The sequence below is a fragment of the Fundulus heteroclitus genome, chromosome 14, assembly GCF_011125445.2.
Source record: "Fundulus heteroclitus isolate FHET01 chromosome 14, MU-UCD_Fhet_4.1, whole genome shotgun sequence".
Taxonomy (NCBI): Eukaryota; Metazoa; Chordata; class Actinopteri; order Cyprinodontiformes; family Fundulidae; genus Fundulus; species Fundulus heteroclitus.
Window position 1 is genome coordinate 16,286,041 of NC_046374.1, and position 27,723 is coordinate 16,313,763.

General features: G+C 41.9%; 1 protein-coding gene across 2 annotated transcripts in view; it reads right to left on the reverse strand.

Annotated features, from left to right (window-relative positions):
- rell1 (RELT like 1) overlaps positions 1–27,723 on the reverse strand; it is a 49,146-nt gene that overhangs the window by 19,518 nt on the left and 1,905 nt on the right. Inside the window, exons 2-3 of one of the 2 annotated variants that reach the window (XM_036146393.1) lie at positions 6,931–6,938; positions 5,314–5,512 (exon numbers count right to left, since the gene is read on the reverse strand). In XM_036146393.1, coding sequence (XP_036002286.1) covers positions 5,314–5,512; positions 6,931–6,938 — 207 coding nt within the window. Of the gene's footprint in view, positions 1–5,313; positions 5,521–6,930; positions 6,939–27,723 lie in introns of both variants that reach the window. The other variant, XM_012853501.3, reaches the window with a different exon arrangement.

Genomic DNA, 27,723 nt, shown 5'->3' on the forward strand with positions numbered 1-27,723 from the left:
GTCTTCCTGGTTTGCGCCAGACTCCTGGCCTTAAAGGAGCAGACACCTTTTCACCCCCGACGGAGGAGAAAGACTAAGTTTAGCTCGTGAGTTCACAACAACAACAACAAAAAATGCCTTCAGCAGCAGCTCATGACTCAGAGTTTACAGCTGAGACTACTTCCCTAGCAGCAGGTTTCATATTTTACATCAGTCTTCATTATGGCCTGCGTGTGAAAGGTCTGATTTACGTCAGTTCCACAGCTCCAGGAATGTAGTCGAGCCTTGAGAGTAGTGGAGAATAGGCCGAACCATCCAACTGGTCTGTTGCTTCACTCCTGACCCCGCTTCTCTCCAACACATGACTGGAAAGTGGGAAACCTCAAACCAATGACTCATCTGGAAACAAAGGCTACGAAAACATGAAAAGAAAAGAAAGAAAGAAAAAAAAACACCCTGTGCTGGGTTCTTTTGTCACTGCATGTGAACAGCATCACAGGAACATCATTTGGTGGCAAACCAGAATATTAAATTGCGCGTGCAGATGTAAAGCAAAAACTAAAAAAAAAAGGGAAAAAATTGCCAAGTGTCACGCCAGTTTCTTTAATGGTGTAAAGGTTAAACAGAATAACCGTGTTTAAAATAGAGCCCACCGCTTAATGATGGTTCAATGTAAAAACAAAACCCGTTACTCTGTGGATTCAATTAATGTTGCCATGGCTCATTTAGTCTTTAAAATTAAGATTAAATATGGACCGTTCCAGCACCGCATCGGAAGGTTCTCACTACTGCTGACGAGATAGTGCACGCCCATAAAAACAGAGATTAGGAGGCGTGCAAGTAGGACACCTTAGCTCTCTGGGAAGGACATAAAGGTCTGACTGAAGTTTGCTGGAGACAACATAGATAAATACCAGGAACTCTGGGATAGTCTTCTTTAGACTAGAACTGATTTCGGAGACCAGAATAGTCGACATGAATAGCTTAAGCCCAATGGCAATCCAGGAGAATGCCTCCGTACTGGCTGTGAAGCATGGAGGTGGAGGAGTGATGGTATTCTGGGCAGCTCGCCTTCATAGAGCCCACCATAAACACAGCAGAGTATCAGAGGGGGCTTGAGAAAAATGTGAGACCATCTGTAAAAGCTTCAAAGCTGAAGCAGAACTACACAACATACAGTACCAGGAAATCCTCCAAGGACTGCTTTAGAAGGATCTAGTGGAAAGTCCCGGTGCCAGGATGCAAAACGGGTCGTACATGCAGGAACCCCCTCAAAGATCTAACAGCTGAAAGCGAGGAGTGCTGCAAACTTTCCTCAGACCGATGTCACAGACTAGACGGCTACAAGGAGCTCATTGCTGAAGTCATCTCGGCTAAATGGGGCGACACTCGCCATTAGGGGGGTGGAATGTTGAGACTGTTTCCTTTGTGAGAAAACACATTTTTATTCATTAATTTTGTTAATGAGTAAACCAGTTGTACTTGTAAAACGTGTAACTCAAAAACTTATTTTCCCAGTTAAAAGGGAGTCAGTGGTCGTCCTGCGAGCTGCTTAGGTGCTGTACAGCTGAGACGACAACTGACTCCCAGACTTTCTTCGCAGATTCTCCTGTAATGACAACTCCTCGTCTGTGTTAAAGAATAGAGACGATATGTAACAGGGTGTCATTAAATCATTACATCCGTTCATGTGAGATGGGAGTGGCCAGGCATCTGGTGCTGGCCATAAAGACCAGGGGCCAAAGTTACAGGTTGTACTAATGCCTGCTAGCTCCTGAGACCTCTCCGCTTCTCTCGCTTATCCCTCTTTGCAGACAGCAGTGGGTTTTTGGTTCCTAAACTTGCCTTGGTTAGGTTCCTAAACTTAGTTTGTTTATTACTGTGTGCCATTGGGTTAATATTTTGGTCCACATTATACAGGACTTGCACATTCTCAGATTTAAAACATCCAAGCCCTTAACTGCTATTGCTTACAACCCATATTAACTGATTTTTGCCTAATTGAGGCTAGTTGTGGCTGAACTTAAATTACTAATTGGCAACTGGCATTGTTGCGTCACTTCTTTCGTCATTACTTCACTAGCCGGGAATGGGAATCTGTTGAAAAGACCTACATGTTTTGGTGTTATGATGGTCTGTCTCTCTTCCATTGTCAATTGCCCGTTCCACTGAAGCTAATAAGGGTATGGTGCGACAGGGTGTTCCAGCCCTACTTGTATGCGGATAGAAAGATTGTCAGGTATCAAAACACGTTGGACTACAGTAGGAACTGATATCTGATCCAGTACATTTTCTACTCCATGTGCATGCATTACTGATTTGTTTAAATAGCTCTCAAACATCTGTGTTGGTCAAGTACAACTAGCATCAGGGCTTACCATCGGCAACCTGTGGCTTTTTTTAAGCTTTTGCCGCGCATCAGTCTCATAGACAAAATACATAGCGGAGTTTTAAACCTTCAGCAGCAGCCTACACATTGATTCTCTGCCATAATGGTGCTAGTGAAGTTCTGCACAGAGGGATTAGGAGTCCCTTTGGCTAAAGCTCTGCGTTGTGAAGTTGTGTACCTTTTAAAGGAGATGGAAAATGGCCTAGTTTGCATCGATTTTGAAAAACATGTGCATGTTTTAAGAGAGAAAAAAAAAAGTTTGGGTGCAGGTTACATTTAAATAGGTTACAGGGTTTCCGCTACATGTAACTGATTGTGGCGCACCGCCACAGCACAATAAAAGCCAATAAGCCTTTAGAATGAAGTTTATTATTATTATTATTATTTTTTATTTATTTATACTGTATATTAAAACAATGTAAAGCATATCAGACAGTGTTTCCTATAGGTTGTGAATTTTCTTGTAGTGATGGGCAGTGCAGAGTACCGTGGTGCCAGTCTCGAATCACAGATATTCCTCATACTGGAAATCTCAGATAGCACATATTTACACTGAATAATGTGCAATCAGTTTTACCCCGCCCTGGTCTGGAAGCTGTTATTTGGGTTTTGTTTTTTTACCTCAAGAGTGTCCAATTTTCAGTTATTCCGATCTCGATTTGTCAATCATATAATTCAACCAATTAAAACAGCACGAAAAGCAACATACTAGCTATCTACTGAGAGATTTGGGGGTGAGTCACAACATTTGTAGCCTACTTAGAGACGACTGTGGTCACCATCACGAGTGCGGTATGGATATTTGGACTTATTTCTAAATACAAGAAGTAAAAACTCAGTGAACAGGAAGCAGCGTCATTCATTTCTGTTGGCAACATCAACACTGGAGCAAACATTCCTGCTGGGAGGGTTAGCTACGGCGGCTAGGGGGCACGAGGGACAGAACATTCAGCCAGATAAAAGAAACTTGGGCTGCTTGAAGACAGAAGGGAGCACTGCCTTGTTCTGATCCTTGTGCCCCTGATGTAGTTACCTCTGCTGGTGTGAATGTTTACTTCAGCCGGTGTCCAGCCTATCATCAGGGCCGATGCCAATCAAAGCATCTGTTTATACTTATTCTTGACTTTTAAGTTAATTGAATGGACACAGCACTACACTGTGTTGCCAGATCTGAATGTTTCGAGCCTAAACAACATAAAACCTGCCCAACTACAAAAAAAAACAAAAAAAAAAACAGGCCAAATCTTAAAATCTCAGCACAAAGCTTCCCAAACAACGTGCAATCAGACAATCAAATAATCTGAACCCACTAGATCACCTTCCCGATCACATTGCCACAGCTACCGCTGAATGTTTTACCAACAGCCTCCCAGCATGAGATGTAAACCTATTTTAACATAAAGTTTTTCTCTCCATAAAAAATTTAAAAGTTGATCAGTAGATCTCAACCCATTTGAGGCATTTATATTTGCCATTGACCAATTAATAGTGAAATCTAATTAACCAGAGGCTAATAAGCATTGATTATATCAAGCTCCACAGATTCCATACATTTTATAATAAATTTAATTAAATTAAATTAGTGCAAGTAGATGTCATTTTATTAAAATATAGATGATTTTACTACTGCACTGTTTTTACTAATACTACCACATAAAGACAGGAATCTTCCTGAGCGGGTCTCCATTTACTTGGGTGAGCCGCACAAGTAGAGTGTATGTATGGTAAACACTGCATTATTCTAACAAATAATTTTCTTGTCACTTTTGTGCTGTTTTGTATTTTAAGCTATAAAGCACTTCGTGACTCATCTGAGAAAGGTGCTATATAAATAAACTTCACTTACTTTCTACTTGTGTCGCTATTGAAACTAAAACGGAATTGGAAAAGAAAAATATTCTTTCAGCTCCAATTGCTACATAATAAATCCAAATGCCAAACTGGTTTTCCCCCGTCAAGGGAAACGCAATGCAACCTGTTGCAGCACCGGCCACAATGACTCAGCAATTTGACAAGGGATCAAAAAGCAATATGCATCACAAAAAACAAAATGAATGGACCAAGAAAGACGAGTCAGCATATAAAGGATTAAAATTTTCGGTTTTTGGGGGGTTTTTTGAGTCCAAAAAGAAGGATGTAACATAGCCCACAGAGATGACTGCTTCTAAACCATCTGTAACCTGAAACCTTTGTAGTCCAGGGTGTTCTCCTTAGTCATTATCCGTATCAACTGCTTTAAACAAAGAAGCTAATTGGGCCACTAGATCCTCCAGAGACACACCCGGTCCGACGAGTACCACCACCTGGAGCTAAGTCTGGATGACGGCCGCTTCCAGCGGTACTTTCGTCTGTCCAGGACCCAGTATGAGGAGCTGCTGCCCCGCGTCAGGGGACAGATCACAATATTTCTATTGTGCTATGATGGGAACCAGTAAACCCATCATAGCACAATAGAAATATAAGCAAATTGTACAATCTAAATACACAACACATAAAAAAAAACTTTTTGTGCTTAAATGGACAAGGAGTTGAATGAATGAATTGCTTTATTTGGCCATTCGCTCCTGAACGCACCTTTACATAGGGATGACAAGTAAATAAGAGTGAATGCACCTTTAATGACTGCATTTATTTCTAGTTTATTTTTGAAATTAGAAATCATATTATTTTTTTCCCCATGTTTCATATAATGTTTAAAAATAAGCAACTTTCTTTTATTGTTTTCAAATGCAGACATCTCAAAATAAGACATTCAGAGCTGCGATCAAAATACCATGAAACCAGGGTATTTTTGGCTAAGGTAATCACACAATCAGAATCTAATAAGAACATAAAGGTAGAATGTGAACCATAAGGAGCTTTAATAAAGGCTCATACACACATTTAATAATTTCAACTATACAGGCTGTGTGCATAGCTCGTATTAACATTAACTCCTTTCTTACCTCCTCCCAGCTCAGGATCCTTCTCTCCTTCCTCGAACACCTCATCATCATCATCCTCCTGGGCGGTTGTGCACCGGTAACCCCTCCTCTTCAGCACGTGGCAGATCACCACCCCACCCAGGCCAAGAAGGAAGAAAGCCAGCACTAACGCAAAGGCTAAAAAGTGTGGGCTGGTCACATTTTTGTTCCCAGTACTTGTTGGGGTTGCTGTAAAAAAGTGGAGAGGGGGGGGGATCAAATTAGTAAAGAAAAAAAAACGAGAACTAATGACAAGAGAAGATACACTTGAGTTCAGAGCTGAGCAGCTAGAAAGATAAAAATTTAGTGGTGTACCAATACTGGAATCGGGCCCAATACTAGCATCAAGTACTCATACTTGTAGAAGCAACCTGATACTCTGAACCGACACCAGTCTTGTGCTTTGTACTATGAAGAAGGGCATAAAAGTCGCCTTTTAACGCAAAAATTAGATATAGCATTACAAGACTCCGCATGACAGAATTTAAAGAGTCTGCTGCAGCACAACCAAGATTGAACAAGTACTCCAGAAACATTCCTGAAGCTCATCACTTTCAATGGTAAATGATATTGTTAAGTTATGTGTGATCTATAAGTCCCAATTTATTATGTACTCAGTATCGGTGCTTGGAATCAGCCAGTGATTTAGAATAAAAGACAAAGCTTTTTTTGTCTTTTTACTCTCCAAACCTTTCATTTCTGAGAGCAAAAGACCAGACCAATGCTCTTGACCCCCACTTACACGAAGCAGGAATGGTTTATACAGTTGAAACCACCTTTAAATAAACATCAGAAAAGGACAAGCTTTTTTCCCCCTTCAGTCAGAAATTGAAGCAGACTAAATTCGTAATTTAGCTCAGTTAGGATTTTCAAAATGATTCCTTTTTGCTGAATACTAGAATAAAGACGGGTTTTTTTTGGTTATTTGTCTGAGAGGATTTTCTGCACTTAAGAAAGTGTATGCAATCTTATGAATTTGACCAAACCAAACTGTTTGGGCCACACATTTCAGGTATCCGTCTTACAAAGGTTTACTGCCACTAATGTTCTATGACAATCAGATCATGGCTTTATGATGGCTGCTCCAAACCACTGACATTGTTGTCCTAAGGCCACTTTGGCTGTATGCTTCGAGTCAGTGTCCAAGCTTCAGCTTTGTCGCGTCTTGTTGTGTTGAACCAGTCCCTCCTGCACCAAAATGCCCAAGGTGCTACAAACCACGTAGCCAAACCTTAGGATGGCACCGCATTATCCAAGGGGAGGGGGGCCCCTCAACCCCACCAACAAGACCGTCTGCCGCCCAAGAAGATCAGAGCATGTAGTAATTGTATGTGTTCACAGTTAATGTCATTAATTTTATTAGTGTTTTTTTTTAAACGCACCAAATTTCATGATCCTTAACTTTTCTACTCCTGCTCTGCCCGATATGCAGCAAAACATTGGATTAAAAAGGTATGTAAAGCCACGTCATATGCTTGTAAAAAAAAAAAAAAAAAAAAGACCAAAAACCATTTGCATAATTTATCATTTAATCAATTGTAAATAATGCCGGACCGAGCCAGACCCTCTACAATGCCTTGCAGTAGAGCGACAGCTTGGCGTGATCGGACATAGTGTACTGTAAAATTGTCTAAAAAAATTATTCTGGCATTCAGCTTTGCATAAAACAACAAAAGTGTAATCCAATTTAATTTCTCTTTAATCTCTTTTTCTATGGTGTCTGTAAATATCAGGTTTTACCTGTATGTGACCACAAAGAAGACTACAGAAATCTTTTCTGCTGTAGCTCAGCCACGACCCCCCCACCCCCCCCCACCACCACCACACACACACACACACACACACACACACACACACACACACACACACACACACACACACACACACACACACACACACACACACACACACACACACACACACACGCAAGAACCAAGGTCCAGAATATAACCACACTTCTCTTCTTGGGAAAATGACTCATTATTTACTCATTACATAATCTGCTCCCTGAAGTTGTAAATACATTCATGTATGCTAACTGTGAAGAAAATTAAAGGCAAATGCAGCTTATTACAGCCAGAAAGTATTTGTTTTTCTTGGCCAGCTGTATCAAAAACACAAGAGTGCCTTCATAAAAAGTCAAACCTGCTCTAAATAAATAAATATATTTATTCACAATGTTTGACTGAACACCTGTGCTCTCTGAATTTCAGCTGTTGCAGTAGTCTCTCATTGAAAGCATCCCTGGCCATGGCCTTAAAAATCTTTGTCCCGCTGAAACCACTGTCAGGAGACATTTTGAAGGGATGTGGGTGTGTCCTGCAAGCCTGATTGTGCAAGATTACCAGTGATATCCTACTGGGTTGCCAGGGTGAAAGAGTAGATCTGGAGAGTATATGTGAAGCAGGGTTAGCCTAAACTGTGTTCTGATTATAATCAGTAAGATTAAAGTGAACTAGTAATGCATGACATATCTGCATCAACGTCAGTAACAGTCGACATTAGTCATTGCTTAAATTCTCTCTCTCCCTCTCTGTAAATGTTGGGGAGGTGGAGGGGCTTGGCCATGTGGTGTTTGTTTGGACATCTGACAGTGATCATGATGCAGCACAGGCAGGGAAGCAATGCAAGCAGTGTGGCCGGGTCTTTTTTTTTTTTTTTTTTTTGTGCCGTAGATAAGATAAGAACTATAAAACATTGGTAAACGTGACAGCAATATTAATACTGGATATTTATATCAGCCCAAAATTTTCGTATCAGGACTTCACTATAATGAACTGGTGTTTTTTTTTTTCTCAGAACATTTATTACTCACTTGTTCTGAAATCCTGCTTTTAATACGTAGCATATATAGCTCACCAAGCTGCTAACTTGTTAGCTTGAACAGTTTCGGCAGAACCATCTCGTGAAATAGTCTGGTCTCCCGCCACTATCGTTCTAAAAACAGACCATAGCAGAACTCTGCTTAAACAAAACGTCTCTTTCTGCTGAAGAGTGATGGCTAACATTACCTTAAGGTGACTTTTTACGACCAGACGACATGTTGGAAGAAAAATTACCGTACGCTTAAAGAGTTTGAGTGGTTCAACATTGTCCCTGGAACATATTGAAAGCTACATTACAGCAGTGGAAACCACCAACAGTAGACTTATGTGTAGAAAAGTGAGACCACCGGGTGCCTCCATTCACTCCCCCTTTTCGGAGAGCTGGGGAGTGTTGTCAGCAAGTAACAATGCTGGTCAGAAATGACAATGTCTACCTTAATGCTGGTCTAATTTCTGTATTCATCACACAATTTGTCACAAGCAGTCAATTCACCACTGTGGGAAATTACAGGCAGACTAGGTGCACCAGGTAGGGCTCCAAGCCACCGCTCACACAGCATTTCTCCTAACTCAGTAGAAAATTGCCATAGAAATCTTCACCTTATTTAACTCCCACAGACTTTGTTGTTAGTACTTTTGCCTACAGGGTCCATTTTGTAATACATTAATGCTTGAGTTCAGCTTTCCCTGTATAAATGTAATCAAGTCTCCAGTCTCTTGTTAGACTTTTTTAAAGCATAATCCTTGATGTTGGACATAAAAATGTATATTACTATTATGAGCCAACAGTCCAAACAGAACACTTCTAAATTTGTTTGCCATATTTTCAAAGTGTGTTTAGATAACATCTGTCCTAACTTTCTACAGTGCAGTTAAACTGAAAAAAAAAAAAAAAAAAAAAACAGGAAATTGTGATGGCATAACTTACTGTGTTGTAAATTAAACTTTGCAAACTAGACAATCGCAAATATTTTGCATCTTGTGCCCAGATCAGTTCAGTGACCAAAGTGTAGTTTGTAATCTGCGGTCAGCCAGAGGTGAACACTCCCGAGGCTCTTGATGCTTTGGCAAAACACACAAAAGGGCTTTTGTCTTCATTGCTGTCCTCGTCGGCGAATGGACAGCATAGTAAAAGTCAGAAACCAAGAAAAAGCCGGAGTCACAATTCAGACACAATCTCAATCGATTATTCCAACATCCCGACTCGACCTTTCACTTTTCAGACATGCCACAGCACAACATTTAGATATTATACTGTCGAATCCCAAACCATGTGCCCTCTGATGTCATTAAGCTCTTCCATTGTCCGAGCCTCCGGCTGAAGCAGACTGAACACACTGAACATTGTCTGCTCACTGACCGCCTTGTGACCAAATGTCCCCATGTGCTTATGTCAAGAAATGATGAGGGGGAAGGAAACTAGTACCCAGGCTGTTCTGGCATGGCCACTAAAAACCCCAACAGCCACAGACCAGATAGCGCAACAAATCCAAGACTAAGGACTGGGACACTGGTTGAGAAGGGTTTTTAGTAAATAATTTTAAATTGTTTTTTTTTAAAAATACCAAATTGTTGAACCCATCCAAAAGTGAAGCTACATAATGCCAAAATACATTTAAAAGAAACTGCTTTTTAAAACAAGTTTTTGACTGTAGATCTTTGGAAACATTTGTCGCAGTTAATTTTTTGAACATGACGATTTTACTGAACAGACTGCAAATAAATAAATCTAACAATTTGATCGAAAACAAAAAGAGGGGACTAGTACATTTTTAAAATTCAAAATGAAGAAATAACTGCTGAAAACAACTAAAGATTAAACATTTGGTGCTGTTTTACGTGGCAAGGCGGACACCTATGAGTAGGCTGCCAGAGGATCTTCTGATGACCTTTGCTCATTCTGCTACTTTCTCCTACTGCTCTACATTTATGAACATAAACACTATCTGAAGCTGGTAACTAACCATATCTACATTTTCAATACTCCAATAGATAGAGCTACTGGCCCATGGTTTAATAATTGAGCTACAGCCACCATCAACTGCATGAAGCAAATCAGATCCATATTAACTTTTTGTAAAACCAGAGGTAAAGCACCCAGATGACTGCTTTATTAATTGCCAACTAAATTGATATTTAAAAAAAGCCACTGACACCTATAGTTACAAAAGCCAATCCCAATTTCTATTGTACATAAGAATAATCATTTTAATCCACCATGACAGTTTGGTGCTGAGTAAGAGGTAGAAAAATCTGCAACACTGCCCACAAACCTCGTGGTGTGTGGCATTGCCTGTAACAAAGTTTAAAGCTAATCCCAGAGCAAAAGAACATACAAGAGGGGTTTTGCTGTGTGGAATGACATACAAGTAATGAGCAATTCGTTTTATGCATCAGCGTGTTTAAACATGTTGCGTATAAATGCAGCAAAGACTGGAAATCCTTTTTTTCCAGTTGTGGGTTCCTTCAAGCTGATGTCAGCACAAAGTCCATGACAGAAAACATGTGTGAATGCTGCAGCCTCTGCGTTTGTTGATGGCTAGAAAATATAGTTTAATTAGTAAAATACTCGGTTTTTACAGCCATATCTCCACTCATAGCAGCAAAAGATTAAATGTATAAAAAAAAAAAAAAAAAAAAAAAAAAAAGAGACTCACAGACTTTAACGTCTCTGCTGCATCCAGGAAAGAAACGCAGTAACATGAGTCTAACCATTCCCTCAGAAGACGAGAGAGTAACCTGTTCCAAGTTTCAAGCTACAAACCCGTCTATCACTCTTCAAAGCCATTTACAGTACAAATGGTTATGAAAGCTTTAGATCTCTTGAAATTGTTCACAGTTGGACGTTTTACAACCACAAACTTCACTTTATGTGATTGACCTCCACAAGTTAGTGCATACTTGCAGACCCGGCTGCAGAAACAAATTACTGGGGAAAAAATAGCTTATGGGCAGATTGTAAAAAATTTCGGAAGCTTTTCATAACATTTGTTGGGCTTTTAGAAAGAATTACTAATATATCAAAATAGTGATTCATTTTTTAAATAAGTTGAATCTGTTGATCTGACATCATCAATGAATAATAGTTATAATGAATAATATTGATTGTTATGATAAAACAAGAAAAGAATAATGGTTAATCAAGTGTTTGGTCAGTGTAAACGCCCCAGAGGGGTTGAGTTCTACTTATCAACTTAAAAATATCTCATGACTGCGTGTAAGAGAAATGTTTAATTGAGCTATACTGAGAGAAATTACGTTTATATTAAGGTAGATTTACAAGTCATGTTAGGAAGCTATTTATAATTAATTTTTTCCAGGTGATATATCCTGATTGTTAAAGAGATCTTGTGTGTTATTTGGTGGTCTGATTGTACGTTTTGTTTGGAGCCAATTTGCGCAGTTTTTTTCTTTGCTCCAGCGCAGTTGTGTGATAATGGCATATTCTTATGTGTTTAATAGTTCTGTGCTTTTAACATGAGAGAGTTTGAGATCTGGGCTTGTTTTTTTCTTTTAAGTTGGGAAGGTTTTAGGCTGGTTTGGGTTACTGGAAACTAACAGTGACATACGGTAACCGGTAGCGCTGTGTCTTAACTCAAAAGTCCAGCATAAGCTACACGCTAATAAACATGAGCGCTGGTGTAAGGCCGAACACTGACAGAAGTAACAATTCTGACTAGAACAGGTTCTGTAATTACAGCAGCTATGAGAACAAGGAGCAGAACAAAGAGTTACCTTCTACCTGCAAGTAACTCAAGTCTCTTCAGTTTTAGTGCTTGGTTCTGCTCCTTGTGCTCCTAGCTGTCCTAGCTAACCCTCCTAGCTAACCCTCCTAGCGTGAATGTTTACTCCAGTGTTGTGCCAGTTCAGACGTGACAGAAAGCGGTAACGGACTACGTTACCCATGATGCAATGTGGTCAAAATGGCCACCAACTCATGTGGTCAAAATGGCCACCAACTCCCATCACGCAACACGGCAAAATGGCCGCCGATCAAGGAAACAGCATCAATTCGGGACGTAACGGACTGCGTTACCCATGATGCAATGTGGTCAAAATGGCCACCAACTCCCATCACGCAACACGGCAAAATGGCCGCCGATCAAGATAAGGTTGCTATAGTGATGGCTATAAAAGCCGATCACACACGATGAGCTTCCTTCTTCCCTGGCTTTTAGCCAACCCGAGAAGACACGCACAGCTGATTCCCACGCCACGTGTTCGATTGCTCGCTGGACCGAGATTTTTCGACGCAACGGTTATTCCCTGCTTTATAACAGGAGGTCGACTTAAATAAGTACTTTTAAATTCCCTCTGATCAAAAGACTGAGAGACGCAGCATCTCCCACTGATCGAAGAGGACCCCGCTTTGTCTGGCCAACAAAGCGACTGTGGACCCGGAGGAAGAAACGAAGCAGCTTCTTCCCATCCCGGTCCCGCTGCAGCCTGCGGATAACTGCGCTCGTCAAGACGCATCCAGAAAGCCGCAACACTCGGGAGCGCTCCGGACCAGCCCCGAGGCACCTCAAAGTAACGGACTCTCCCCTTTTATTTCTGTCTCACCAACAGGGTGTTTAGAAGTGCCTGGGCAGGCGTAGAACTTTGTAGGTGTTGGTTAATGCTTTTATTCCACGACGAAGTTGGAATTATTTTGCTGAACATTTTCTTTGTATGTGCATGTATTTTACAATTGATTTTGCTGTGTTGATTTGTGATTCATCAATAACCCCGCCGTGGGTTACCGCCTTATTTCTTCTCATCTTTTTCCCTGCTCCCCCCCCCCCCTCTCTCTTTTCGCTTCTCCTTATCAGTTTAATCTCTTTGTCCGAGCTCAAGTCGCGGGCTTTGCTTTAAACTCCCAGTTAGCTGCCCCCTTTCGAAGCGAGGCATTACCCCATCAGCGTAAGCGTGGTTACGTCATTAGGACCTCCCCTCATACGTCATCGTAGCAGCCATCTTGGGAGGGTCACGTGTATCTGAACTGTAGGTAGCTTAGCTGAACTAGCTTTGTGTAAGACATCAAAGCGTCCAGTGAGATTCCCGAAGCTGTTCTGTCTATCAAGGCTGATACGTGAAATGCCGATGTCTCGAGGGCGGTGTTAAACAACTTTGAGTTAAGTTAAGATCTGCTAACCGCTCATTTTAATCCATTGTTTATTTTGTTTTGTTCTTTATTTCCACATATATATTTTTGCATGTTTTAGTTTAGTAATGAGTAAGAATTCCAAAGTTGTTTGAATCAGAGAATTACTGTAACAGGGAATTGCTTTTGGTTCAATAAAACCAACCACTGCGGAATAGACATTGTTTTGTGTTCAGTCCAATTCACAGTTACATGGTTATTCAGAAATCAGAGCTAACCTCCTTTGGAGTTAACATCTGACATTAATACAGAGACAATATCATTGGATGGTGATAAGGAATAAGGATTTACACTCTAATTGCAGTTACATTGGGGTTCTCACAGCCTGCTGGATAAACCTGGTCGGTTAACAGTCCGACCTGATCATTTATTCCAGCATAAATGAGTTCATAACAGCAAATTAACTAATGCATTAGTGGTATAAATACTTATAAGCTTATAGCTAACATCACCACCATTTGAACTATATTTGTTATAGCAAAGTTTTGAGTTGAATGATTTATTATTTAAATTATAATACCAAATTATAATTAATAATAATAATAATAAGCATATTCAACCAGCTTATGGCATAGCATAAATTGGCGTCCCTGGGTGGGCTGGAGTCTACTTATTGGCGTTCCTTTAGACTAAATCGAATAACCAGCAACTTATGAATTGAATGAACACAATCCATATTCCAGCATTTTGACTGCTCACCTTGCCAAAAGGACTATTCAGTCATAATTGATTAAGGAGGTATCATTACTAAATATATACGTGTTTGTGGTGGTTTGAGGTTGTTAACCTGAGGTTTGAATATTGATTTCTGGACTGGAAGTCAGCTAGATTGAAATACACAGCAGCCAGCGTCTGCTACTTGTCAATCAGAGTCTGTGTCGTGTTCTGCTTTGAAAAGAGAGACCCTGCCTCCATCTGGTGGCCAGGATAGGTAGTTGCAGTCACGGTTTTAAAGACAGCTTAGATCGCTCAGTTTTGAAAGTCAGTTTCTTTAAACTTACCTTACGGTTACGCCCCTTTTGTCTTTTTAATTTTATTTTATTCATTTTTTTTTTTTTTTTTTTTCTTTCCTCCCTTATCCCCCTTCTGCTCATCATAAGTGGTCAAAATTGAGCTGTGATTTTGAAACTAAGGTTGCAATTTAGCGGTTTTTAACTGTCATTCTTTGCCACCTCTGAAGCTCCAAGACACTGCTATTTTCCACACATGTGTAGAGCACCTGTTCTGAAATAACTTACATCACAAACAAAGCCACAGCTTTATCATTTAATCACTGGCCGAAAGGTTAGTGGCCCATGTCACTCAAAGTTAATTTTCTCAAAGTTAAACAAGCATATTAACCGTTCCTAAAACTAAGGAGTTGTAAGTCGCAGGGTTGATTCTCCCCTGCGCAGCCTAATTAAACGCACGTATTTGAACCCACTTACTGCAGTTAAAGTGCCAGTCATAGTGCGTGTTTGCTGTTAACAGTTAAAGTGAAGCCACTTAACAGTTGTTGTTAGCAGTTGTTGTTTAGCGCTGAGCTAAATTAAAGTGTATGCGTTGTTACCTAGTGCTAAGCTAGAATACAGCGTTGTTATTTGTTGTCTGTTGTTTAGCGCTGAGCTAAACTACAGGTTGTTACCTGTTGTGGTGTTATCCATAGCTGACAAAGAATGGATAGTAGCGGTTCTTCAGCTGAAGGAGCTGAAGGTCCAAACCATTCCATTGGAATGGAGGCCCAGGATGTCATTAGCTCACTGCTTAAAATGACACCGGACGAACAAACCCGTCTGAATCAGTTTAGCATAGAAGACTGTGAGAGGAGAATTCAGGAATTGGTGGAGGAGGTCCAGAGCAAACCTAAACATAGATTGGTAGCAGATGTTTTGGGTGAATTAACTGGGTTATACCACCGAAGGTTAACGCTAGAGACCGATCTGCGTAACAGAGAGGTTGGGATGCGGATCGCAGCTGAGGAAAGAATTAGGGAGCTAGAACAGAGAAGTGTTCAGGGCAGCTGTCATCTCACAGAGGAGCGAGAGGAGGATCGCATTAGCTTGCAGACAGAAGGATCTGAGTGTGAGAACTCCAAAGGAAAACATGGAGATCACACCTGGAGGACATTGGATGAACTGGGCCCTCAGACACCTTCTGAGCGAAGGGTAAGCGAAGGTCAGGACAGATATAGCAGTGTGATACAGAAAGAAATGCCTAAACAACTTACGGTGGCAATCAGGACTGATCCACATGATGTAAATCATGGGAAAACACCTGCTTCCCACCTGACCCCTGACACGGCTCGCTATGATCTTTTCCCCCCACCAGGGCGACGAGAGCACCGTTCCTGGGACACAGGTGAACCCCACTCCTCTGAACTGCGTCCACAGACAAGAGTTCATGACAGGGGGGGCCCCCCTGAGTCCCACGAACGGCCGCCTCCGCCAGGTAGGTGGTCAGAACTAGAGCCTCCCTCCTATCGTGGTTACCGCAGGCAGGAGTCGTCAGGAGAGGACTCAGATGGACCAGCTCCGATCCCTGAACAGGGACTGCGGATGCGTCAACTTGAGTCCCTGGCCCGAGACATAGAGCGTTTTGATCCTAGCAATACAGAATCCACCATTGATGACTATCTCAGAGAGGTAGAGCGCTGTCTGCTAGACTTATATAGCCCCTCAGCTCGAGAAAAGTTGAAGCTCATCTGGAAAACCACGTCCAGAAGTGTCCATGTTTTCATAGAAAGCCTCCCCCCAGCTACACGTGACCGTTACTCAGCTCTTTGTCAGGCTTTAAGAGAAGAATATTCTGTGTTTACAGACCCAGCTTCTGCAACCCTTGGAGCTTTTGCAATTCAGCAAAAGAGAACTGAAGCACCAAAAGCGTACTACCGTCGCTTGCGGGCTGCTTACTTTCAGGGACGAAATGCTCCCGGCTTGGAGGAAGACCACACTTTCAAATCTTTGTTCCTCCATAATCTTCATGAAAGCGTGCGTTATGAGGTTACCATGCATTGTAGAACCAAGAAACTTAGCATGCAGGAAATCAGGAAATACGCGCAGGTGGCATGGGAAACACGTGTCCGGCCCAACAAAGGAGCCGATAGTGATAAAAAGGTTCTGCAGATTCAAGCCGAACCAGAAAAGAGTTTAGGTCTGGAGGGACATGAGATGCCTCCCTTCAAACCTAAAACTAGATTTGGTCCTAAGAAGCAACATGGTTTTGAGCCGCAGCAGAAGAAAGCTTCCCAGGATAGGAGAGGTCAGCATGGCAGCATGGAAGGTGAGAGGTTTCAAAAATGGCACAGGCCGGATCCAGCTCAATACGGTAAGCAAACTGACAGGCCAGGAAAGCCGAAAAGCACACATGACAACAAAGGCTGGAACCTGCGCATGGAGGAGTCAATGAGAAAGGAGATAGAGGAGACTTTTCGCAGGTTGCTAGCCGAAACAGTGCATCAGATCGCGCCGCAGCCGTCCCAGCCATCACCCAATCCTGCTGACCCTCCAGGTAAGCCAGGCCCAAAACCCCAGCCAGCATGACTAGGCGTGGAGCAGGCTTCCCCTTCTAACAGAGTTTATCTGATTAAGGGGGGGGACCAACCGAAAAATCACCAACAACCTTCTAAGATCCCATCAGCAGGTGATCAGAAAGCCCCTTTTCTAAGGTTTCTAGGTGAGCTAAACCATCATGAAAATGCACACCGCTTATACTGCTCGACAGTTATCGGAGGATGTGTAACTGCAAATGCTCTTTTAGACACGGGTTCCGAGATCAGTCTAATGTGCTCAGATTTGTTTGATGAGGTGACCAGAGCTATGGTGTCTCTTGGGAAACCGTTCCAGGTGGAGACCTGTAACGTGGGCATCACTAGCTACACTCAGGATCAGTCATGCATCACCAAACGGGCGTGGTTAGACATCACTTTCCGTGACATGACCCTGGTGCACCCCATCTACATATGTACTTTGGACACAGAACCTTTTCTTGTGGGTCAGGACCTGTTGAACAGGTTAGCCCCACTCATTGACTGCTATCATGGTCATCTTTGGGCCCAAGTGGGGACTCCAAAGCCCCTCACTTCTGGAAGTGGACTGTCCGTCCCCATCAACCAGGTGACATGCTCCGAGGAGCCCAAAGAACTTTTAGCACCATTTCTGCCTTCCACAGAGCCGATTTCCAAATCCTCTGACACACCCCTGCTTGAGCTGAACAACCGCTCAGCTTACATTTTAGTGGAGAATCCAACTCGCATGCCGATCCAAGTGGTGGCGAAGAAACCTCTTGGGGTGCTCATCGAAAGCTCTTTCCACGACTTTGAGCTGAGCATTCCCGTCATCGGAGACCTGCCCTTATCCTTGACCGGCAGACAGGACTCTCCAGACACCGTGTTTACTTTTCCTTCCAACATGATCCAAATAAGGCGACATGAAGCTCGGCCTGCTGGATCTATTTGTGGTGCAACGCTTGAAGCTGAAGGAAATCTGTTGGTGTATGCGACAGCAACCGACCCAACAGAACCAGCACCAAATCAACCAGGAGACCGGGACTCACCCACTGAACCCTACCCTGGTTTCGAAACAGAAATCATGCAACAGCTGGAAAAAGCTGATGCACTGACCACTGAAACAGAGGAAACAGCACTTAAGGAGCTGTTTTATGAGTTTCAGCCCATTCAGCCCAAAGATTCAAACGAACTTGGGATCCCACTGACACACATCCATCACTCACCAGTAGGAGAACACAGAAGCTGCAAAGCTAATCTGAAAACTCTCCAACAGGTGGCGTCCCGGCCCTTAACGGCCCAGGACACCCAGGAGTATGTACAAGGCTGCTTAACCTGCAGCCAGTTACAACCCACACGACCACCAGACCAAGCCCTGCTTCAGCGAAGGGGGGTTATATTTCCGTGGTCACATTTGCAGATTGACTGGATCGGTCCAGTCCCCGAATCGTTAAGAGATAACAAATATCTTTTGACAATAACAGGCAGTTTCACAGAATGGGTCGAATGTTTGCCGGCACCGAAAGACACCGCTGTCACCACAGCAGCCCTGCTGCTAAATCACGTTTTCAGCCGGTGGGGCCTTCCCCTGTCCATCGACTCGGACAGAGGAACGCATTTCACGTCAAACATCTTGACCGTGCTTTCTGACATGTTGAGCGTGGAAGTTAAATTCCACATCACCTACCGCCCACAGTCATCCGGACAGGTGGAGCGAATGAACTGCACCGTGGTCAGCATGTCAAAGGAACATGCCAGCAGCCATGGTAGGAACTGGGATACAAAGCTTCCCCTGGTCCTAATGCTAATCCGCTCTACCTCACCATGCTCCACAGGGATGACACTTTTCCAGATGATGACAGGAAGACAAAGGACACTTCCCCTGAATCTCATCTACCAGCCCGTAGACGTCAGTGTGACAACCGTCTACACTGCACACCAGTGCGTCACTGACTTAAAAGACCGTCTCCGAACGACTTTCGCGTGGCCTCGAAAGAACCTAGAAGCCAGCGTGCAAAGTCCAGAGTACACATGGGTTCATGCGAACCAAATTAAACCGTCCACCAAACTCTCCTCACAGGGAACGGAGCCTAACTCCGCCCCCGCCGAAGAGAACAATGCATAGCATTAAATAGGACAAGTGCACGTTTAATTAGGACATTTTAAACATGCACTAACAAAGCAAATGTCCATACATAACTTCACGTCTATAATTTCACACTCAGCCATAACACCATGCATTGCTTTGGAAACGCTCACAGAAGTGGTAAAGAATGACATGATGTATACTCAGGTTGTTAGAGATTTAATGCAGGACCTCACTCGAGAGGTTAGTTCATCCATAAATAGCCTTGCTGAAGGACGGATTCCTCCGTACCTGGTACCAGTAGATTTGGTCGAAAAGGTTCTCAAATCTGCCTCTAGTGAAACACTGCAACCACCACAAATACACCTGGCGTACAGCCTAGGTAGTGCAATTCCGATATTTGTAAATCCTGACAACTTGGAGATAGGATTTATGCTAACCCTTCCCATCATTGAAAGACAGCTTTTACTTGCAGGCACCCAGCTGATTAAATTCAGTCTCACTCCATCAGAGTTGAGCTCGGTCCCTCTGCTTCGCTTCCCCAGAGCTACAGAGTCGACCGACACTCACATTATGACCATTATTGTGGTTCTCCTTGTATTTGGATGGGCCATCACTACTGCGATGGCGTATGCAGCATACAAGCAGATCAAACAGTTGCAAACCAGGATTGACGCCCTCACCTTTGTCGCCCCCAGGTTCGTAGCACCAGCTCCTTGAAGGCCATAAGCTGATTAGACTACGAACCGCTGTCTCTTTCCTTTCCCTTTTTCCCTCTCTCCTTTCTTTGGTTCAAAGTTCAAACCTGATGACCAATGAATGTATTGACAATGGTGATTGTGAAGTTTGCATTTTTTTTTTTATTATTATTACTTTATTGTTGCCTTATTAGCCAATAGAAATGACTAGCTATAGCTTAGTCCTGCCCAGGCTAGGTCACTGACCCAGGCACAATGAAGGTTTTGTTTTCCTCCTCTTGGATGATGAACTGAACTGCATGGATCCCAATGGACTACTAGAAAGACTATTAGGTTGTTCCACTCATGCACAACGGATTTTCGTCACGCCAGAATGGACTTGGTTGTAGCTTTAAAGACTGTGACCAGCATCCCACTCTTCAAAGCTAAAGGGGGGTATGTTGTGCCAGTTCAGACGTGACAGAAAGCGGTAACGGACTACGTTACCCATGATGCAATGTGGTCAAAATGGCCACCAACTCATGTGGTCAAAATGGCCACCAACTCCCATCACGCAACACGGCAAAATGGCCGCCGATCAAGGAAACAGCATCAATTCGGGACGTAACGGACTGCGTTACCCATGATGCAATGTGGTCAAAATGGCCACCAACTCCCATCACGCAACACGGCAAAATGGCCGCCGATCAAGATAAGGTTGCTATAGTGATGGCTATAAAAGCCGATCACACACGATGAGCTTCCTTCTTCCCTGGCTTTTAGCCAACCCGAGAAGACACGCACAGCTGATTCCCACGCCACGTGTTCGATTGCTCGCTGGACCGAGATTTTTCGACGCAACGGTTATTCCCTGCTTTATAACAGGAGGTCGACTTAAATAAGTACTTTTAAATTCCCTCTGATCAAAAGACTGAGAGACGCCGCATCTCCCACTGATCGAAGAGGACCCCGCTTTGTCTGGCCAACAAAGCGACTGTGGACCCGGAGGAAGAAACGAAGCAGCTTCTTCCCATCCCGGTCCCGCTGCAGCCTGCGGATAACTGCGCTCGTCAAGACGCATCCAGAAAGCCGCAACACTCGGGAGCGCTCCGGACCAGCCCCGAGGCACCTCAAAGTAACGGACTCTCCCCTTTTATTTCTGTCTCACCAACAGGGTGTTTAGAAGTGCCTGGGCAGGCGTAGAACTTTGTAGGTGTTGGTTAATGCTTTTATTCCACGACGAAGTTGGAATTATTTTGCTGAACATTTTCTTTGTATGTGCATGTATTTTACAATTGATTTTGCTGTGTTGATTTGTGATTCATCAATAACCCCGCCGTGGGTTACCGCCTTATTTCTTCTCATCTTTTTCCCTGCTCCCCCCCCCCCCTCTCTCTTTTCGCTTCTCCTTATCAGTTTAATCTCTTTGTCCGAGCTCAAGTCGCGGGCTTTGCTTTAAACTCCCAGTTAGCTGCCCCCTTTCGAAGCGAGGCATTACCCCATCAGCGTAAGCGTGGTTACGTCATTAGGACCTCCCCTCATACGTCATCGTAGCAGCCATCTTGGGAGGGTCACGTGTATCTGAACTGTAGGTAGCTTAGCTGAACTAGCTTTGTGTAAGACATCAAAGCGTCCAGTGAGATTCCCGAAGCTGTTCTGTCTATCAAGGCTGATACGTGAAATGCCGATGTCTCGAGGGCGGTGTTAAACAACTTTGAGTTAAGTTAAGATCTGCTAACCGCTCATTTTAATCCATTGTTTATTTTGTTTTGTTCTTTATTTCCACATATATATTTTTGCATGTTTTAGTTTAGTAATGAGTAAGAATTCCAAAGTTGTTTGAATCAGAGAATTACTGTAACAGGGAATTGCTTTGGTTCAATAAAACCAACCACTGCGGAATAGACATTGTTTTGTGTTCAGTCCAATTCACAGTTACATGGTTATTCAGAAATCAGAGCTAACCTCCTTTGGAGTTAACATCTGACATTAATACAGAGACAATATCATTGGATGGTGATAAGGAATAAGGATTTAAACTCTAATTGCAGTTACATTGGGGTTCTCACAGCCTGCTGGATAAACCTGGTCGGTTAACAGTCCGACCTGATCATTTATTCCAGCATAAATGAGTTCATAACAGCAAATTAACTAATGCATTAGTGGTATAAATACTTATAAGCTTATAGCTAACATCACCACCATTTGAACTATATTTGTTATAGCAAAGTTTTGAGTTGAATGATTTATTATTTAAATTATAATACCAAATTATAATTAATAATAATAATAATAAGCATATTCAACCAGCTTATGGCATAGCACCAGTTTAGACTTCAGTGCTGACGTTTCAAACAGAAATTAATAGCGCTCCTTCCAGCTCGCTCTCTACTTCGTTGTCACTTCTTGTAATTGTTTGGTAATCAGACCAAATTTCTATCCCGCTGTACCGACACCAAGGGTGACCACAGCCGAACCGCGGCGGCTACTGAAGGCTATGACTCAGTGTCCCGCCCCACCCCAGCTGTGATTGGCTAGCATGTTGCTGTCTGTCGTTTATTAGATTGGTTAAATTGTATGATTGACGCATCAAAGATAGTACTAAAAGGATGATGGCCACTCCGAGGTAAAAAAAAAAAAAAAAAAAAAGACAGCTTCCAGTCCAGGGCGGGCACAGCTGGCTCACAGGGCGATCACGGCCCCCCAATGCCCACCCATGCCGCCGGGTCTGCATACTTGTGAAGCAGAGGGAAAATCATATTTGTTCAAATGCTTTTAATTAAAGAAAAAAAAAAAACACACAACATGGTGGAACACCAACGTGTCACATTGCCCTAAACACACGATCCCTACAGTGTTGACCGCATTGGCAGCATTGTGCTTTTCTTCAGCAGTGACAAGGAACCTCGTCAGATATGCAGAGCAGTTACACAGAGGCTCCAAAAGACTGGAGAAAGTTGTAATCTATTTAAAACAAAACAAAAAAACATTTTTTTATTTATTGTTCTTTGCAAAAATAGCTCAAGCTCAGTCATATTAGATTAATAGCCACTGAACATTAATTTTTAAATCCTTCCACAATTGCTAAATTGGATTCAGGTTTGGACTTTGACTGGGCCATAGTAACATGAATATGCTTTGATCTAAAGCCTTTTGCTGCCTCTAGCAGGTTTACTCCAAGTCTTTGTTTTTCCCCCCCCTGTATTTATCCCCATCCGTCTCCCCATAAACTCCAGCCAGCTTCCAGCGGAACAATCCCCACAACATGATGCTGCCACCACCGTGGATTATGGTGTGATGCACATCATTAATCTGGAATAAAAAAAAATATATGGTTCTTTATTCATGCCATGTTACATGCAATCTTTGGTCCACTCTGGTAATAACACTCTCTCTAGTAGTCCTATGACGCCTTCTGAGAATTATTTCCATCTTATCAATTTACCCCGAGAACGGCGTAAACGCAAGTCAGAATTAGTTGAAGCAGGACGAGCTCGGTGAAGGTTACTGTAAAATCCAAAAACAAACAATTAGCTGTAGATAAAAGATTCATTCTTCATGGAAGAAACACAAACACCTTTGGCTTGACTGTGACCACAACTTTTTAACATTGGTAAATATTGGTTTCCCACCTCTATCGTTCTAAAAACAGATCATAGCAGAACTCTGCTTAAACAAGACGTCTCTTTCTGCTGAAGAGTGAAGGCTAACGTTATCTTAAGGTGACTTTTTACAACCAGACGACATGTTGTAAGAAAAATTACCGTACGCTTAAAGAGTTTGAGTGGTTCAACAGTGTCCCTGGAACATATTGAAAGCTACATTACAGCAGTGGAAACCACCAACAGTAGACATATGTGTAGAAAAGTGAGACCTCCGAGTGCCTCCATTCACTCCCCCTTTTCGGAGAGCTGGGGATTGTTGTCAGCATTCTACCTATCTTAATGCTGGCCTAATTTCATCACACAATTTGTCACAAGCATTCATTTCACCACTGTGGGAAATTACAGGCAGACTGGGTGCACCAGGTAGGGCTCCAAGCCACCGCTCACAAAGCATTTCTCCTAACCTCCAGCTCTTTAGACAATTCCCATAGAAATCTTCAATTTATGAACTCCTGTTGACTTTGCTCTTAGTACTATTTATGTAGATTAAAGATTACCTCGTCCTCAGTAAGTGAGGCAGCGTTGGAGCAATCTTTAGAACCTGCGCAGTGTCTGAACTGTTTAGAAGCAGTAGAGCTTTCTGAGACATCTAAAATTTTAGCTTCATCTAAACCTTCTACCTGTATGTTAGACCCAATCCCAACCAAGCTGTTTAAGGAGGTATCCCCTCTAATCAGTGGTCCTATTTTAGACATGATTAATCTATCCTTGGTAAATGGATATGTACCACAGGCTTTTAAAGTAGCTGTTATTAAACCTTTACTTAAGAAACCATCTCTTGATCACGATGAGTCAGTAAACTACAGACCTATATCTAATCTTCTTTTCTTATCTAAAATTCTTGAGAAAGTAGTTGCTAATCAACTTTGTAAACATTTACAAAGTAATGACCTACTTGAGGAGTTTCAGTCAGGCTTTAGAGCTCATCATAGCACTGAAACAGCTCTGGTGAAGGTCACTAATGATATTCTCATGGCCTCAGATAATGGACTTGTGTCTATACTTGTCCTGTTAGATCTCAGTGCTGCATTTGATACAGTTGATCACAATATTCTCCTACAAAGACTTGAGCATACTGTAGGGATTAAGGGGAAAGCATTAGGCTGGTTTAAATCTTATCTGTCGGACAGATTTCAGTTTGTTCATGTTAATAATAAATCTTCCTCAAACTCTAGGGTCACCTGTGGAGTACCACAGGGTTCAGTCCTTGGACCAATTCTCTTTACTATATATATATATATATATATGCTTCCAGTGGTGGGAAGTAATGAAGTACAAGTACTTCGTTACTGTACTTAAGTACAATTTCCGTGTATCTGTACTTTACTTAAGTAGATTTAATAATGGATACTTTCTACTTTTACTCCACTACATTTAACAGTAAGTGTCTGTACTTTCTACTTCACTACATTTTTATACAGCGTTTCGTTACTCGTTACATCCAAGACGCATTTCGGTTTTTTGATTTGTTCGTTAGTTTGAAAGTATCCAATGGCGAGGGCAGAATCAGTCCGCTGAACCAATCCAAAGCGGGAAATAACCATTAGGCCCTCCCTCAAGAAGAGCAGCACAGTACGCAGGACCTGCAGAATCATTAACTCCCAGAATGGAGTCCAAGGATAGTCATCCTCCAGAAGACCTGCCCCACCCATGGCCTTATTTAAAAGATTTCTTTGAAATAACTGGGTAAAAAAACGCTTCCTGGAGATTCCAATGCCGCCTTTGCCTTCCCCGAAAGCATGAAATTCTATCTTTCAAAAATTCACCATCAAATTTGAAAAAACATATTAAGGTAAGTTAAGTTGCTAATTGCTATCGATGTTAAATTAATTTGTGTTAGTGAAGTTTTATGTAATCTTAGCAAGCTTTTTGTTGAACTCGACTGCAGTAAATAAATACGATTACTGTATATTGTTATAAGCTAGCATGAACTTGCAAGTAACAGTGATTACTGCGGTCGTGATCACGTCTCCCGCCATGAATGTTACATATAAGTTGACGCTAAACTCCTTCACGTCCTGGTTATTAAATAAATGTTAGCGCCATTAAAATAATATCCATGTAACAGTTACAGTCATATTCAATAAATTAGAATATGGCAGTGTTTCCCGCAGGAATTTGCTTAGGCGAAGGAGCGAGGAGTTGTCGCCTGTATGGCAAGCCGATTAGGCATATTATCGTCCGTACAATAACGCGTAGTTCCAACCCGTATTTTACGCAAGCACGCGTTTTTTACGTCATCGCGTGTTCTGGTTGGAAACTCGCGGTGACGTAAAAAACGTTGCAAGTTGGACTCCTCTTCCTTGATTGAATGTCCTCAGCCCTTTCTGTTAAGAGTTCTCTCAAAATAGCTGGCAAAAAGTTAAGTTCATGTTTTGTTAGGACGAAAGACTAGATGTTTCCAAATCGCTTGATGTTTGTTAGGTCAGTTTAAAGTCCCTTTTTTCAGGGAAACAATTTTCTTTTGAACGTGTTTATTTTGAATTAAATAAAACATTTCAAAAGGTATAATAATTTCTCTCATTTTGCCTAATTACATGTAACCCTGCAGGTCATCCCTGGAATTCTGATGCATAGAATAAAATATCTAAATCTAAACTGTCACAGGGGGTAAACACAATAAAAACATGCTTTATCTGCAGCATTGCTCATTAAAATGGTACATTACTGATTTATTAAAACTAAATACGATAGGTACACTTAATGACATTATATAAGCCGTTAGGTATTATGGTTGGCAAGTACTTTTACTTTTAATACTTAAGTAGTTTTAAAAGCTTGTACTTTCTTACTTTTACTTAAGTAAAATAATAATGTGGTACATTGACTTTTACTTGAGTAAATTTTTGTCTATGTATTTGTACTTTTACTTAAGTACATTGTATGAGTACTTTCTCCACCACTGTATGCTTCCAATTGGCAAAATTATCAGACAGCATATGATTAATTTCCACTGTTATGCTGATGACACTCAGCTATATTTATCCATAAATCCTGATGAATCCAATCAGTTACTTCGACTGCAGTTTTGTCTTGATGACGTCAAAAGCTGGATGACTTTAAATTTCCTGCATTTAAATTCTGACAAGACAGAAGTTGTAATCTTTGGACCAGCGTCCTCAAAAAATAAACTTCTTAATCACTTAATCTGGATGGCATTAAATTGGCCTCTGGTAATAAAGTTAAAAATCTTGGTGTTGTTTTCGACCAAGACATGTGATTTAAATCCCATATTAAACAGGTTTCCAGAGTTTCCTTTTTTCACCTCCGGAATATCGCCAAAATTAGAAACATTCTGTCCAGGGGTGATCCTGAAAAACTTGTCCATACATTTGTTTCTTCAAGGCTGGACTATTGTAATTCTTTACTATCAGGAAGTCCACAAAATGCAGTTCAAAGTCTTCAGCTGATCCAAAATGCTGCAGCAAGAGTTCTGATGAAAATCAACAAGAGGGATCATATTTCTCCAATTTTAGCTTCCCTTCATTGGCTTCCTGTTAAATCAAGAAGAGAATTTAAAATTCTTCTTCTAACGTATAAAGCCCTTAATAATCAAGCTCCATCATATATCAGAGCTCTGATTACCCCGTATGTTCCTAACAGAGCACTTCGCTCTCAGACTGCAGGTCTGCTGGTGGTTCCTAGAGTCTCTAAAAGTAGAATGGGAGGCAGATCCTTTAGCTATCAGGCTCCTCTCCTGTGGAACCAACTCCCAGTTTTGGTCCGTGAGGCAGACACCCTGTCTACTTTTAAGAATAATCTTAAAACTTTCCTTTTTTGACAAAGCTTATAGTTAGAGTGGCTCATGTTTTCCTGAGCTACCTCTATAGTTGTGCTGCTATTGGCTTAGGTTACTGGAGGACATCAGGGTCTAATTTTCTCACTCTACTGATTTCTACTGTTCTCAGTTTTGTATTGCATTACATTGAAATCACTATCGTCATTTCAGCTTTTAACTTTTTGCCCTCTCTCTTTTTTCTTCATAGTAGGCACACCTGGTCTGACGTTCTGTTAACTGTGACATCATCCAAGGAAGACAGATCACCCGCTACTACCATCTAATGTAGAACAGATTACTGGATCAATGTTTGCTTCTGTGCTTGTTTGTCTCTCTTGTTGTGTCTCTGCTCTGTCTTCTGTAACCCCCAGTCGGTCGAGGCAGATGACCGTTCATACTGAGCCCGGTTCTGCTCGAGGTTTTTCCTTCTCGCTAATGGGTGGTTTTTCTTTCCACTGTCGCTTCATACTTGCTCAGTATGAGGAATTGCTGCAAAGCCATGGACAATGCAGACGACTCTCCCTGTGGCTCTACGCTTCTTCAGGAGTGAATGCTGTTTGTCGGGACTTTGATGCAATCAACTGGGTTCCCATATATAGGACATTTTTTACCAATCTGTATAATCTGACTGATTCTGACTTTGTAAAGTGCCTCGAGATGACATGTTTCATGAATTGGCGCTATATAAATGAAATTGAATTCTTCTTGGAAGAGAAAAAAAAAAAAAAACTTTGGCT